The sequence below is a fragment of the Dermacentor variabilis genome, chromosome 1 (assembly GCF_050947875.1).
Source record: "Dermacentor variabilis isolate Ectoservices chromosome 1, ASM5094787v1, whole genome shotgun sequence".
In the NCBI taxonomy this organism is placed as follows: Eukaryota; Metazoa; Arthropoda; class Arachnida; order Ixodida; family Ixodidae; genus Dermacentor; species Dermacentor variabilis.
In genome coordinates this window covers 62,737,964-62,754,568 of record NC_134568.1, presented here as the reverse complement: position 1 = coordinate 62,754,568, position 16,605 = coordinate 62,737,964, and the positions used below count along the sequence as shown (strand labels likewise).

The 16,605-nt window shown below is 47.6% G+C and overlaps 1 protein-coding gene across 3 annotated transcripts in view; it reads right to left on the bottom strand.

Moving 5' to 3' along the window:
• LOC142578644 (long-chain-fatty-acid--CoA ligase 1) overlaps window positions 1–16,605 on the bottom strand; it is a 211,511-nt gene that overhangs the window by 175,851 nt on the left and 19,055 nt on the right. The window contains exon 1 of one of the 3 annotated variants that reach the window (XM_075688104.1): window positions 11,702–11,950. The exons of 1 other annotated variant lie outside the window; for it this stretch is intronic. In XM_075688104.1, the coding sequence (XP_075544219.1) occupies window positions 11,702–11,723 (22 nt within the window). In that variant the 5' untranslated portion in view covers window positions 11,724–11,950. Of the gene's footprint in view, window positions 1–3,578; window positions 3,940–11,701; window positions 11,951–16,605 lie in introns of those variants that run through there. One more of the 3 variants, XM_075688080.1, reaches the window with a different exon arrangement.

The following is a 16,605-nucleotide window of genomic DNA, read 5'->3' as shown; positions in this document are numbered from 1 at the left end:
CAATGGGGAAGGCTCGCTCATGCACATGACCAAAGCCTCTGTGAACAATAGCTACACAGGGTGTCTTATTATTTTTTTTTTAGCTGCACCAACTTTTCTTTAAAAATTGTCTGGGGCAGATAGCACGATTCTAACACTTGATCTATATTACTCAATGAGGCGGCCATTACTTCTACGTGAAATCGAAATGCTTAATCGAATATTTGCCATAATTACGCTAATTAACTTTCTAAATAATTATTTACGGCACACATTTCAATCAACGAACTGCAGCTCGTGAATTCGCAAGGCGCATCCACTTGGGACGAATTCTCCGGACTGCACCAGTTTCGAGGTATTAATTTTCAAAGCCTCCAACGAAATGCATTGCTGTTGCAGTTGAAAATAAATATCTCGAAACTGGTGCACCCCTGAGAATTCTTTCTACGTGGATACGCCTTACGCACTCACCGGCTATAATTCGTAGACTGAATGAACTATGTGCCTTAAAGTAATTAATTAAGAAGTTAGTTAGGATAATTATACTAAGTGTTTCATTAGGCATTCTGATTTCACATACAAGTATAGCCGCCTCCCCGAGTAATATAGATGAAGGGTTAGAATTATCCTATCCGTCACAGGCAATTAAAAAAATTTGGTGCAGCTATAAAACGACACCCTATAGATATGGCGCATTGCAGCCGAGCACGAGGTCGGGGGCTCGAAACCGGCTTCGTGTTTCAAGCTTTTGGCGCCCTACTAACCTCTTCCAGCTAGGTGTCGCGATTTGGCGACACACCGAATCTCCAACTCGTAGCTCAATCCTAACCGGACAACCTTAAGCGGGGAAAAAATCCTTATTTCGACGCTGTGTGCAATCCACACAGCTAAAATATACAGGGTGTTTCAGCGAACACTTTCTAAAATTAAAAGAAAAATACTGCCTGTGGCCCAGCTAGCACAATTCTAGTCCATGAGCTGGTCCACTCGAAGAGGCGGACGTTAGTTGCACAAAAAATTGAGATACATACTATATTATACTATACTAGTCTATACTATACTAGCACATACGCATAACCAGTTCCTTGTAATGCATTTTTGCACAAAGAATCTTTATTTTTCTTATACGATTACAATAAAGCTAGTACGTATCAAAACTTATATTGCGTACTTGAACACTTCAAATAAATCAAAAACCTCCCAACTTGGCATTTCCCTTTGTGAATATTCTCATTTACGATATAATTAAAAATTCTGTGGTTTTACGTGCCAAAAGCACTATCTGATTATGAGGCGCGCCCGTGATGGGGGACTTCGGATTAATTTCGACCACCTGGTGTTCTTAAACGAGCACCCAATCCACTGTACACGGGCGTTTTTGCATCTCTTCCTCGTAGAAATGAGGCCGCCGCGGCCGGAATTTGATCCCCGATCTCGTGCACATATAGCAGTGCAACGCCGTAGCCGCTAAGCAACCACGGCCGGTCATTTCCAATGTAACTTAAACCCACTCGGTCACCACCAGACTTTGATACATCTCTATAGTATGTCGAACTTTAACGGGACATCCTGCAGCGAGACGTTGCTCGCAGAAGAGAGAGAGAGAAAAATGCAAGGATAGGAAAGCCAGGGAGGTCAACCAGAAGAGCATCCGGTTTGCTACCCTGCACAGGGGTGGGGGAAAGGGGAATAGAAAGAGGAAAAGGGTAGAAAGTGAGCACTGAGTGCGTGTGGCCGGGACACTATGCACAGGGACAACACTATAAACGGCCTCTTAAGCCGGTGCACTTCAAGTATTGCACTAATGCACGATTCGCTTTTCGTGCCAGTGACGGGTGTGGCCACGGTCCGAGTATCTTTGACTCGTTGAACGGTCTTAAGTCCAGTCGGTGTAAAGTTTCCCGCAGAGAGAGGTGTTGTACATCGTAGCGGGGGCAGGTACACAATAAGTGCTCGATGGTCTCCTCGCACCCACAGGAACCGCACATCAGGCTCTCGGCCATTCCCAAACGATAAGAGTATGAGTTCGTGAACGCTACTCCCAGCCACAAGCGGTACAGCAAGGTTGCTTCACCGCGGGAAAGGCTAGATGGCAGTTGTAGCCGTAGCGTGGGGTCCGGTTTATATAATCGGCAATTGTGGGCACTTTAACTCCAGAGCTCGCAGAAGAGCATTCATTATACACGCGCGTGCGCCCATCGCCTCAACTTTCACAGGCGCACACCGCGAGATGACCGTCGTCCTGACGTATGTGCTATTTGTCCGCTTTTGTTCGGCGGGTGGGGTCAATATATGCCCGACTTCTGGCTCGACTCGATAGTGTCGGGGTGTACGTAAGAGAAGCCACAAGCGAGTGACCGCCGTCGATGCCGTATACGGATATGCGCTGAGCCTGACAGGAGCTTGCACATGCTCGTAAGAAGAAACTGATTTAATGAATGGCTGGCCTTGACACTGCGATGCGCAAACATGCGGAAAAAAGGAAAACTCTGATCAAAACAAACTAACAAGGATGCACGGCAGATAAAAATTACCTAAGGGCGACTTCGCCATAGCTGCATGCAGTTAACAGGCAACGATGGTGAAAAAACAGCCAAAAGAATTCGTGTTGAGGTAAATGAAGCAATGCGAGACATAAGAAAATCGTCAATTTCATGTCATTTTACGTGCTCCTCGTCAAATAGAGCATGGATTTCAATACGGATTCAATTTTTTCCCCAATCTGCATAGACTAGAAATGACGAGCTTCTACATCGGACTAGCGCACGTGTATAGCAACAAGACGAAGCGCTGACATTCAGAATGCCATATGTACCCTGAATAGTCCTACCCGTATGCTACAGTTGAACACTTTTGCTATACGAGCCACCTGATCAAGCCCCAGCGCAGTCGGCTTCTACAGCAGTGGCTGGTGCCAGTCCAAAGCTGCTGGATTCGTAGCCGTGCTTGCCGCGGGCCACTTCGCTGAGACCGTCCCTCTGTGCCAAATTACGCCGGCCGCGTATAATTGCGAAATCTCATCCTATAGCGGGCCTTGCGAAATCAGGAATCCTGATCGAACTACTACGCGCGTCGAATTACGAGCCATCTTCAACGCGGCTCACTTAATCTGGCTGCTCGCCAGCCCTCAACAGGCGCAGAAACGTAGAAAACGGGGCATTGCAGTCAGAATGCACGTCTACTGGGCTGACACGCGGCGGTCGGCAAACTCAACGAGGTGAACCTAGAATATACAAAGTCTCGCGGAGGAGTCTCGCGTGATTACCCACTATACTCGACAAAAAGCAAACAGAGGGGGCCGTAACTTAAGTGTTGCCCTGTGAATGGGGCGGAAAGCACTGGCATAACGGAACGAAACAGTAGCACTACTCTTTTGTCTGGACTGTAAAGAAAGAGTTGACATATTTGGCCCTTGACATATTTCCGAAGCGGAAAAACAAGATAGCTCCAATTTTCTCACGCTCGTCTTCCCGATCTCTTTCTCAACGCACCCTCTCTCGAGAAGCAGTGGCGCGAAGTGACGCATATCCCGGCAGAATACGCGTTGCTCCGCGCGTGTCGTGCAAGCGCGTTCGCGCGCAACGCTGCAAAAGCGTTACCTCTTCGAGTCACCATGACGGCGGCACCACCGGCCGCGTAGCTGGACGGCGCGCGCGACCGGGCCAGACGGCGGCGACCGCTGCGCTGCCGCGTAGCGCACACCTTCGGGGGCGCAGCTGCAGAACGGGCGACTTTAGGGCGAGCGGTCGGGCCGCCCGCCGGCGCAGCGCGCCGCCATGCGCTCGCAGCAGCCTTCGGCGCAAGCGGTGTACAGCGTCGCCGTTCGCAGACCCGCCGCTTCCTGCAGCCGCCGTCCGAGACGCGGGAGGCGTATGCGCCGAGGGACGACACGGAAGGGGTGCAGGAGCCACGCACGCGTGCCAAGTTCCGTTTGCTCACGCACATCGTCTCCGCCGTCGGAAATAGCCGCGCGGCACCGGACGGTCAGAGGGGAAAATCAAGGCGCTCGAGAGGGCCGCGCAGAAACACGCGCCTTTGTGGCTCCTCCGGCTCCGAACTGCGCATGTCGCGAGCAGCGCGGTTGGCAGTGTTCACGCCCGAGCCACTCTCAGTTATACTCCATCTTGTCGCTCTGAAAGGCTGATTCTCCGTCATTGCGTAGCCAATGACGGAGAGCGAAAATAATTGGCTTGACGCAGAATAATGCTTACGTTCCGATTACAGCAGTTCTATGATTGAAGTCCCTTGGCAGCGCAATTCGTTCCAAACAATGCAACACGGACGCAGGTGCGCCGAAGTACGAGCCCCCACGGAAATAATATAGAGACGCAGGATATATTGCAGTACGAAGAGGCAATGGGCGCCGACGCCAAGATCCTCATCTACGTGGTTTGTGGGTGATACACGGATGCGACCACATTACTTTGCACGCAGCGCAGCTTCGAAAGTTCGCCTCTGCTATACAGATTAAAAAGAGACTTCGGTGGCACTACCGAAGTTGTGTGTAGCTCGAAGGCTTGTCTCCTGACGCCCACCAAGTTAATTTAGCTTTAAGGTAAGCCCGTACTAACAACACCTGCGCATAACGAAAATCAACAAATGAATGCTTTTCGCAGACACGAGTAATGAGCCTAAGATGTGTAAGACTGAAGAAAAGCGTGATGTGCTGTGCCGTCATACATACATACATACGGACACGTGTACTTATCTTTATCGGGCAACCACGTTTCGCCGCCTAACAAATGTTATCCCACAGCGCGGGACGCGCCTACATGTATCCGAAGTTTCTGGAAAGTTATCGATGCTTCTGTCTGTTGTCGCCGAACCTTGTGTTATCTGATTTCATCGCCTCACGCGAATGGTGTAGAACTTTGTGGAAGGCACGCGGGTCCCAACGATTAGTCTGGAACATTCGACGATTGATGTATAAAAGCCGACGCTCTTGACCCGCTGATCAGATTTTCGACGATCGCCGAGTGTGTTCGCCGCTACCGTTGTTCTTTGAGTGTAGCCTGTTTTTGAGGGCACAAGTTAGCCCAATAAAACGCTCGTTTCGTCAATCACAGTTTTGCTGCCTTCTTAACCGTCACTACCACGGGACAATACATACATACATACATACATACATACATACATACATACATACATACATACATACATACATACATACATACATACCAGTGGCGTAGCCAGAAATTTCGTTCGGGAGAGGGGGGGGGGCTCACAATGCAGCTCGGCCTCCTCCTAAGAGGAAACATTAGGTCGGATGCTCCTATCTAAATACATGTAGAAGGAGAGTTCGTTTTTCTCGGCAATCACTGCACCAAATTTGAGGAGGTTTGTTGCATTTAAAAGACAAAGTCAAATTCTAGTGGTTGTTTGTTTCGACTTTTCGATTTAGGTTGTCAATATTTTATTGAAAAGTGGGACAAATCGAAATTTCAGAAAACGAAACAATGAAGTTTACAACTCTGGGAAGTTGTAAACTTCCAAAAGTTTACAAATCAGCAATGAAAATTGATATCACAATTATGTGAATTGCACATAAAAGTATATCTACAGCGGACAAAATTGATGTTACACATGAGTCTTAAAAAATTAAGTATTATGGAAATATGGCTTTCGCAGAACCCTTGTGCATAACATAACCAATTCACGTAAGGTACAAATAGACATATCGAATTTGTCCACTTTGAATGGTGTAATGGATGCCGTTTACAGAACCGCGATATATGTTCTCGATGCAGAACTATTAATTTGTAAACTTCGTGCCTCTGTTTTTGTTTCGAAGTTTAGAATTTTTCAAGATATTTTAAACAAATTTGGGCCCTAAATCGAAATTCCGCTTCCAAGAGACACTAGAATTTAACTTACTCTCTCAAATGCAACAAATTTCATTAAAAGCGTTTCAGGAGTTATCTCAGAAAAGCGTTTCTGCGCTTTACATGTATCTGAATAGGCCGCGTCGGAGTTGGGCCCGAGCTAAAGCTTCCTCTTAACGAATTTGCCTTGGGACCAAATACATGAATGATGAATGATAACTGCATCGCCATGGCCAAAGATGCTGCAGACGAACTTTTGAACGCTATGCACTGTCAATAAAAGTAAAATAGGTATTTTTTCATCATATATTATACTCGTATGTGCCAAAAATTGTGCCCAACATAACTGATGTCACTGCTTCCATGTTTTTGTCTATTTAGTAAGTAAAGAAGATATCACACGAACTTTAGAACTACATCAGTTCGAAACCAGCAAAGCAGTGCATGCCGCTGATATGAAAAATGTAAAAGCCATGAAATGAACAAGTTGAGGACAAATATGTTAATGAAACTTTGTCATTCAAGATCCTTGTTTACGTTCTTGTAGATATGCCAACGGTCAGTGAAAAATCGCAATGACGCTATCATTTGTTCCAATGTATTACGCAGGAGCAGCTGTCACCGGTCGTGTATCGTGAGTAATTACACCGAAATTATAGTCGCAACAGAGAGCATGTATAAAAAGCAGGAATTCTGCAAAATATACGAGGGCGAGTCAAATGAAAGTGAGCCAATGCGAATATATGACAAACGGGGTACTTTATTTAAAAGTAGCCTCCATGAGCTTTTATACATTTGTCCCATTGACTAACGAGTCGCGTAATTCCCGTCTCATAAAGCTCCTTGGGTTGTTGCTTCAAAACGTCTGCAACTGACTTCCACGTCATCGTCTGAGACGAATCTGGTTCCCTTGAGCTGTTTTTTCGGTTGCCCCAAAATGTGGAAGTCGCAAGGCGACAGGTCTGAGCTGTATGGTGGATGTTGCAGCGTTTCCCGCTTGAACTTTGCCAGTTTTGCATTAACCACATCAGCGACGTGGGGACGGGCTTTGTCGTGGAACAAGATGACCCCATTCGTTAATTTTTCGCGTAGTTTGTTCTTGATTGCGACACGCAGCCGATCCGGCGTTTCACAATATCGGAAACAATTGGTAGTCTCTAAAGATTTAACAAATTCTATCAGTAATGGTCTCTGATGATCGAAAAATAGAAGTCAACAACACCTTTCCGGCGGAAATGACGGCCTTTGCTTTCTTTGGGGGTGGTGAATTCGAATGTTTCCATTGTAAGCTTTGCCGCCGTGTTTCAGGCTCGTAGTAGTGGTATGATGGTTCGTCTCCGATCACAATTGCAGAGAAGAAATCGTCACCCTTATTGTGATACTGGATCAGATGAGTAAAGGCAGCGCCGAACTTCTCCGTATTCTGGCGGTGGTTCAAAATCTTGGGCATCCAATGCGCACACAAGAGCCGATAACCGAGATGTTCATGAATTATGGCGTGAACGGTGACGGTGAACCGAACCGTGACTGATGTTCACACGCTCTGTCAGTTCATCGATGCTTATCCTCCGTTCTTGTGTCATCAGCTCATCAACCTTTGCAATTTTGTTAGGGGTGATTGCACGATGGCTTTGGTCCGGTCTGGGATCGTCCTTGCAACTTTCACGTCCTTCTTTGAACCGCTTGTTCTAACGCTTCACAGTGCCTAATGAAATGCAATGTTCAATGTACACGGCAGCCATACGGTGACTAATTTATTTTTGGGAAACACCTTCAGCTGTCAAAAACCTCACGGCACCACGCTGTTCAACTTCTGGAGCGTCCATTACGTCACACAACCATGTTCAACCCAGTGTATGAGCGCATTAAAGAACATTTATCCTCACACCTGCGTGTCACTTTTGTAAAAGAGATGCCTGTGTGCTACGTGCAGGCCTTGCAGATAATGAACAGAACCATAATTGCGCAGGGTGGGTAGGCTCACCTTCATATGATTCCCCTCGTACATTAGGAATGCAAAGATAAAAAGGAATATACAAATACGAAGGTACAGCTTCATAAAGGGCAAAAAAGTGCCACTGGAAACAAAGTTCACTGCACGTATGCACAAAACCTCGCAACAAGATATCTAAACATACGTATAAGTCTCCAATAAATATACGTATCTAAGAAAAAGTCAGGGTATATAATGGGTCGAACAATGCAAATAAACATGTTGCGCAATCACAGATTCACAGAATCCTACAACCCTCCCCCGTTCCATCCACTCCCTCTGATGTATCGCGCGCGACGGGAGGCGACGCACTTGCTCCTCACTTTTCTCCCCTGTGCGCACATGACTGAGCCACCATCGTTGTCTCACCTATTCCCCCCCCCCCCCACACGCTTTCACTCGCACATACAGCATGCGGCGCACGGTCACGATGTTGTCGCCCTTGGACTTTATGCGGAACATGAGGGCGACGGCGACGGCAAGAATGCGCCTAGAGTGTCCATATAATTGCTATCGCAATAATATAATAAGAGGATCCGGCAGCTGAAGCGTCCCATGGCCCATTACTTTCCGCAAATGAAGTAACAAAATAGAACTTTCACCGTGCGACAATTCGCTGCGCCGCAACAACGTTTTTTTTTTTTTCCTTTTGTGGGGCGGGGGCACCGTAATGAAAAAAAAAAAAACGCAAAGGAAAGTATGTTGATCACAATCGAATGCCTACTTTGGGCAACTAATGTGGCTGTTAAAAGAATATCGAAGAAAACACGAGACGCTTGGTCCACCAAGCACCATGCGCATACTGCTCGGTATCCTACACCGGCGAGACAAGACTTTCTGGAGAAGTTGCGCTCAAGCGAACGCGGTGCAATCCGTCGAGTCCCCACAGTGATGGCGGCGAGCGACCATTGTTTCTTTTTCTCGTCTGCTAGCTAGAAAGCGTCCAAAGCTCAGCCGGGCGAAAATGCACTCGGCCAGAGAAAACCGAACGCGCACCGAAGTGCGCCGCGCGGTGGTCGGGGCAACACGAGAAAAATGCATGCGCTCTGGCTGGTTCTGGCAGCCCGCGGGTAGGGGAGCGAGAACAAAAAAATTGAAGAGCCTCAATATGTCCTCGCGATTAAATTTGAAAGTAGAAAAAATAAATGAGAGCGTAGTTACCTTGACTGACTTTAGTGTCTTCGCTGGATGCTTTGGCGCAGGTGAAAAAAATTTTTTATTTGACATGACGGCACGAATAAACCACCACAAAGCTTCGTTGGCTTCGTCTCATCAGGCCTTGCTGCGTGCTTTGTCAACGTGTCCTATAGTGTGTTGATCTGGCTTGTCTCGTTGTATGGCCCGATGTACGACTTAGGAAAAGTTAATGAACCTTTGGCGTCAAATATGTATGGGAACATAATTTTCAATTGCAGTTCCGCAATTAAAAATCTAAAGCACACGTTTGGAAATGTCAATGCACATTTCACATCAAAAGTTTTTGAGAACTTTACACCCATAAAGTTTCGGAATTGACATCCACGCGCTCCGCAGATTCATGCTAGAGTGTAGATTCCGCGGCCTCCGGGATATGCTGCGGCGAGCCCGTTCGCCATCAAAACATCATTGAAACTTTGTGCTCGGATGGGGCTGCTTGCGTTATGTGACTCCCGGTGCATGGGCGTTGGCGCGAATTCCAGCCCGAGTTCGCAATTTTCGCGGTGAAATGGCTTTTCGAGCGCGAAAAAGACATTGTAGACAAAATTCAGAATGATTTCCGCCGCCGGGGGTTACTTTGGTCGGCTGTGCATGGACAGCACGAAAAAATTTCGGGGGGGGGGGGGAGGGGCTGAAGCCCCATAAGCCCCCCTGGCTACGCCCCTGATACATACATACATACATACATACATACATACATACATACATACATACATACATACATACATACATACATACATACATACATACATACATACATACATACATACATACATACATACATACATACATACATACATACATACATACATACATACATACATACAAAGTTCGGGTGTCTTAAGCATGCAGCGACGAATGGAAGAGGGTAATTGAACTACTCTATAAAATTCTACGCTATACCTATACCAGGCGTTTTTTTTTTTGACCGCACGAAATTTTCAAAAATTGCCTGACCTAAATTACTCGATGAGGCAACCATTACTTCGACGCGGAATCAAAATGCTTAATTGAATAACTAACATAATTACAATAATGAACTTTCTAATTAAATACTTTAGGGCATACGTTTGAATTTACGAATTGTAGCCGCGCGTCAACGTATACATTGACGTGCGGCAGAGCGTGAGTGCTTCAGCGCAACGTCAAACGTGTCGATGTCGAATACATGATTGCGCACATGTGTGTCAGTTTCGTTGATTTTTTATCCTTTGCATAACAGTATAGCCCACTAAAGAGAACGAGGCGCCGAAGAGAAAGAACGTGACTGTTTCAGGACGCCGTCGGCAGAGGCAAAGCTGCAGCGCCGCTACAGCTTCGACTGCAGGGCAGAGGAGGTCACCGGCGAGAGGAGTACGAGAAATATGTCAGCAAAATTACCCTGTCAAGGCACGACGATGTGACCCATCACGCGGACACATGGCCGATACGCGGATGTCGCGAAGCATATAATGGCCAGGTCGAGACAGCGGCACGGACACACGCGCTCGTTTTGCTGCACGCTGACGGCCGAGTAAAGCTTGGAGGCGTGGAAGGTCATTCGTGCCCAATGCATATGGCGGTGCAACTCCGCCTTGAGTGCGCACGCAGCGCCTCGTGAGTAAAGGGCGTACCCTGCCGGTGATGTGTTTCTAAAATGCGAGGAACAGTCGCCGGGGTGTATAATTTGCACTACTTGCATGCCCACTCCGCGGTTCGATCTTGGGCAATAATAAACTATCCCTATACTCGCACAGCTAGCCCTACAAGCCAACTCTCCTGTAGCTTTTGTGCGACAAGATGTTGCGTGAAGCTTCGCGCTAACTGCACGACCATTGTTTGCGTTTGCCCCAGTTGTTATGCTTTTTCAACTGCGGTGTCTACACCCAGAGGCCCTGGTCATTTAGACAGCTCTATGTATGCAGTCGCGGTAGCCTGTGCTGATGTATAATGAGCAGCACGCGAGCGGCACACACGTGGAACTATAGCACATCCGTTCTGCTGTGGTGCGGGAGGTCTCCGGTTCGATTTCCGTCCGCAGAATCCACTTGTAGGCAAAATGTGTGTATCCAATGCTAAAACGCTCGTGTGCGAATGCTTGGGTACACATTTCAAAAATTATGGTTGGCAAAAAATATTCCACAGTCCTCCCCTACGACGCCCTAATACAGGAAATCTGCGTTACTTTGGGACGTTATAGGATCAATCAATCAAATTCAAGTGAAAGAAGTACTGCATTAAAAAGAAGCACCTCATGTAGTCCGTTCGCTTTCACGGCGACTATAGTTGAAACAAGCCCCCTTAAACCAATGCATTGCTTATCGCTTAAACAGGCGCAAGAAAAAGCAAAACGACACGTGGCGAGATAAGCGCACCGAAGTTGGATCAACGGTTTTCAGATGCGAAAGTTAGACGTGCCACAAAAGCATTCCGTCAACGCTATTAAGCGGCCAATCCACAGGATCGGCGTAATTAACGTTTGGTCCTTCGAAGAGGCGGGGAGGGGGACAATAAAAATAAAGAATGGACCTAGAGCTACGGGACACGTACGGGACCGCCGGAGGTTACGCACGCCGCTGTTCCGGCAGCGCCGCACACGTGAGCGGGCAAACCGAGCCGATCGCACCGCGCCATCAAGAAGCATGGGAAACAGGAAGCTACTCCAGCGCAGGAAACAGAAAAAATGCCCCCCCCCCCCTCCTCCCTCCCGCCTCATTGCAGCGCAGTTTACCTGGTGTAGTTGCCGATCCCATGACGACCAGACAGGCGTGCTCGTCGAATATAGGAGTCACCGAGGGCCAGTCTCAACTCGCCTGTCTGCCGGTATTCTCGATGGAAAAAGCGTGTGTACGCGCACGTGCGTGTGTGTGCATTCCAGGCACTTTCGGGCTGTGGCGCGGCTGCGCCGCCACGGTGTCGCTGGTCGGTCGCCAACGATGCTGCCACGAGAATCGAACTGCAATCGTGGCGCGGCACGAGAGCGCCCGGTGTGCGCGTGGGAACGGCAACAACGTGTACCGCACGAGAATAAAAAAAAGAAAAGGAAAATAGCCCGAGGATGGCGCACGACGCGAGCAGCACGTGGCGGAGCGGCGACTGACGTCGTCGTCGTCGTCGGTCTCGCCGCCGCCGGGAGGCAGTTGCGACGCGCTGCGCAGTGTACGATACGCGCACAAATGCACCGACGTGCGCTCAGCTGTCGCGTTTCATTCATGCGCCCGCGGTGATGGTCACCTTCGCGAAGCGCATTGTAGAACCTCCTAGACTTTCAAAGAAATGTGAAAATGAGCTTCGCGTTCTTGCTGCTTCGCTTCAGACACCCTGTCATTGTCACAGATGTCTGCGTGTATCTACCTCTCTCTTCTTTTCACACAGGTTTGTTTGAACTCGTTCCCATTACGGCTCGCAGGCAAAAAACTCGTCCGCGCTTTCGAAATCCTTCTTGGTATATTGCAGCGTCACAGCCTGCGGCGCTACTTTCCGGTAACATATTCTTTTTTCTCTTTCTTTCTCGCTTTCCGTAAGCCCGTTATCGTGTAAGATAGAGGAGTGAAAAGAGTTATAAAATGAAATTTAAAGTTTAGGCGAACTCATGATTCAGTTTCTGTGTGCGATGCCTTTACAGTAAACGTAAAATTAAACGTAAACGTAAAACGTAAAAACGTAAACGACCCGCGCGCCTGTGCCACAATGGCCGGACCGTCGCGGCTGTATACACTCTCAGAAAACTTTACACCCTTTGTGTCATATCTTGACCCACAACGATAATCGTCATCTGTCTTGCCCGCATTTACTTTCTTTAACGCGGCGAGCGCGATGCTTCCCAAGTCACGAACGGCTCGCGCGTTATCAGCGTGACACAGCATTTTCGACAGGAAAGTAGTGGGCATGGCGTTTTCAAGAAAGGAAACGCTAGCAAGGCAGATGATTATTGTTGTGTGGCAGAGATACACCCCAAAGGGTGTAACTTTGCCTAAGAGTGTATACACATGCACTCTAAAAGAGGTTTGCACCCTTTGGGGTGTATATCTGCCACACAACGATAATCGTAATCTGCCTTGCTAGCGTTTCCTCTCTTGAAAACGCCGCGCCCGCTACTTTCTTGTCGGGAATGCTATGTCACGCTGAACGCCCATGCCGTTCGTTCCTGGAAAGTACCGGGCTCGCAGCGTTAAAGAAAGGAAATGCGGGCAAGACAGATGACGATTATCGTTGTGTGGCAAAAGGATGTAATTTTGCTTAAGAGTGTATAGACATGTTCGGTTCCCGTGCCAGCCGCGTCAAAGCGTGCCGAACGCCACTGATTACGCTAGCTGCGCCTTGACGCTAGACTGTACAGCGTCCACTTTTCGCCGGCGTAGCGTAGCCCTCGTTACGCTGGACTATATCACCACGATTAAGAGAGAAACGTCTTGTCGCACAAGAAGCGTAACCTTTTGATTTTCCCATATCTGTTTCAGTATCTTATCACTACTACTGCTTCTTTCGCGTGCCTTAACTCCGCTCTCAATAAAAAAGATAACACTGTTACAGCGGACAATAGCTTTCGTGCGCTGTCTGTGTGCTTTCCTCATATGCGTCAGTCTGCAGCAGTGACTGAACACAAGAAGTACGCACTTGAACTAAAGGATTAGTAGGCTCCCCTGACAATCCACCGGCCACTCAAAATCTTGTTTCATTTTTTTTCTTCTTTTTTTATGTCTGTTGATGAAGCTATTCACCATCGTTATGTTAAACAGTTTACGACAAGGTCGTAGCGAATACTTCGAGGTTTAAAAAATTAAGTTATTGGGTTTTACATGCCAAAACCACGATCTGATTATGAGTCATGCCATAGAGAGGTACTCCGTAATAATGTGGACCTCTTTAACGTGCACCTAAATCTAAGTACACGGGTGTTTTCGCCCCCATCCAAATGCGGTCGCCGGAATTTGATCCCGCAACCTCGTGCTTAGCAGCCCTACACCATAGCCATTATGCAACCACGGCAGGTGACCTTGAGGTTAATCTTCACCATTGTGGTATTCCTTAATATGCGCCCAAAATACAACTATATACGGGCGTTTATGAATTCCGCGCCCGCTGGAATAGAACCGCCGCGGCCAGGAGTCGCGACCACGTTTTTAGCTGTAGAACACCATGCATTCGTTTTAGCCTCCGCAGTGGGTAGGAGGAAATGTGAACAAGAACGAAAAAAGAAAAAAAAAGAAAGAAGAGAGGTAAACACAACGCCTAACGTCATTAATCGCACGCATGGCACTGTTGTCTGACTTCGTACCAATCGGCGCACACTCTTCGTGGGAGAACAACAACCTTCCCGATCGTACATTCGTGCGAGGTGGCTAAGTGGCACAGCTGCATGCCGTGGAGACTATACATGCACGCGCGTATACGGCTTGGTGTGCGTAGAACATGCATCATGCGCTTGTATATACAGGGTGTTTCAACGAACACTTTCAAAAATCTTTAAAAGTTGCCTGCGGCAGATATCGCAATTCTAGTTCATGAGCTGGTCTACTCTAAGCGGCGGACAATACTTGCACAAAAGGTTGAGAGGCAAAATCGACTAATTAAATTTTAACTAATTAAGTTTTAACTAATTACATTATGGCCCATATTGCAATTCACAAATTCTAGCCGTGGAGTTCGCAAGGCGGATCCACTTGGAACGAATTTTCAATATGACACCAGTTTCGATATATAAATTCCCGAAATTTGCGGAGAAATGGATCGGCGTTCCAGTTAATTTGTTAACAAAACGTCGTTTCATGCACTGAAGCGCACAACTAACTGGAACGCCGATGCATTTCTCCGCAAAGTTCGGGAATTTATATCTCGAAACTGGTGTCGTCCTGAGAATTCGTTCCAAGTGGATCCGCCTTGCGAACTCCACGGCTAGAATTTGTGAATTGCAATATGGGCCATAAGATAATTAGCTTAAAAAGTTTATTAGTGAATTCTTGTTAATTAGTCGACTTTGCATTCCAATTTTTAGCGCAAGTAGTGTCCGCCGCTTCGAGTAGACCGGCTCATAAACTAGAATTTAGCCATCTGCCACCCTTTAAAAAATGTTGACGCGCTCAAAAACACCCTGTATGCGCGCAAGGACGTTGCTTCCCCGTAAGCAGTCCGTGCGTTACGTAGTGAACCGAGAGATACACGGCGGCGCGCGTCGACTCGCGTCAGCGGTCGGCGCTCATTAGCACCCGACCGGGCGCCGCAGCAGTGGGCGAACGTACGCGCACGTTTGCTTCCGCAGAGAACGGCGAAGCTTTGCCCGTGGGGCCGCCTTGTAGGCAAACTTTTGGCTCGTGAAGCACAAGCCCTCCAAATCGGTCTGTGCCGCCAGAAAAATTGTCCAGCACGCTCCGAACGTCTTTTCTATCCTCGAATGCGGTGTCGAGCTTGACACAGAAGGTGTTTCACGTAGCTTGAGCCAAACTTTAAAAAAATGCAAATGCTACGTAGCTGGACAGAACCAAGGTAATGTCATTTGCCGTCGCTCAGACATACTCCGATTATTTTTTACATTCCGCCTAATTACATAATTAGTCTCAATATTTTACCAAACTCATTAAATATTATTATTAGATGAAAAGTGTCAATGGGAAAGTTGTAGAGCAACATGTGAAACTCCCGGTGCAGCTTTCTATTGCTCACTACGTGCTACATAAAAGTGTTTTCCTGAGTGTGAAAAACCCTTTTATGTAGCGCGTATTGAGCGACAGAAAGCTGTACCGGGAGTTTTTCATGTTGTTCTACAACTTTCTCGCTGACACTTTTCATCTAATAAAAATATTTGATGAGTTGGCTGACAGTCTTGCACGTGATGTCTGCGGCTGTGGCGAGAGCATTGATCACCTATTGTGCCACTGTCCTCAGCTTGAAGCACAAAGACAATCTCTGACCAACGCATTCGGGAAACTAGATGATCGTCTTCTGAGTGAACAGACAGTACTAGAACACCGTCCCCACCGATCATCGGTTCAGAAGGCAGAAGGCACTTCTGTGCTTTCTGAGAACGTCTGGCTTGTGCGAGCGCCTTTGACTCTGCAGTGCTGTTCGTGGACGTCTCTCTACCCACATCTCTCTCTTTCTCTCCCTTCTTTCTATTCCCCTACTTCCTTCCCCCAGCGCAGGGTAGCCAACCGGACTCTTGACTGATTAACATCCCTGCCTTCCTTTTATACGTACATACAGGATGTCCCACGTAACTTGAGCCAAGAATTTAAAAATGAAAGGCGCGTCAGAAGCGAATTGAACCGAACGCATACTATTCGCACTGGCCTATATTAACTCAGACAATTTTTGCTTTCCCCATAACTCACTACTTAAGTTTAATTACCCAACTTTTTAATTATTGGCTGAGGACCCCAAGTATGATAAGCAGATTTGTAGAGCACCTTCAGAAACCACCGATCGAGTTGCTTCCTATGCGATACGTCTCATGTAGTCCTTTTTTTCCGGGTTGCAAAGAAGGCCCGCGAAATATGAAAAAAAAGCCACGTGACGGAGCGCTTGCGCAGTGGTATAGTGCTGCTCTCAAGCCTGCGTTCGGTGAACAATGTCGGCTGCATCATGACTGGCGACGAAGAAGCGGCAGGGCGTTCTTTGTCTCATCGTCAGCGCTCGGCC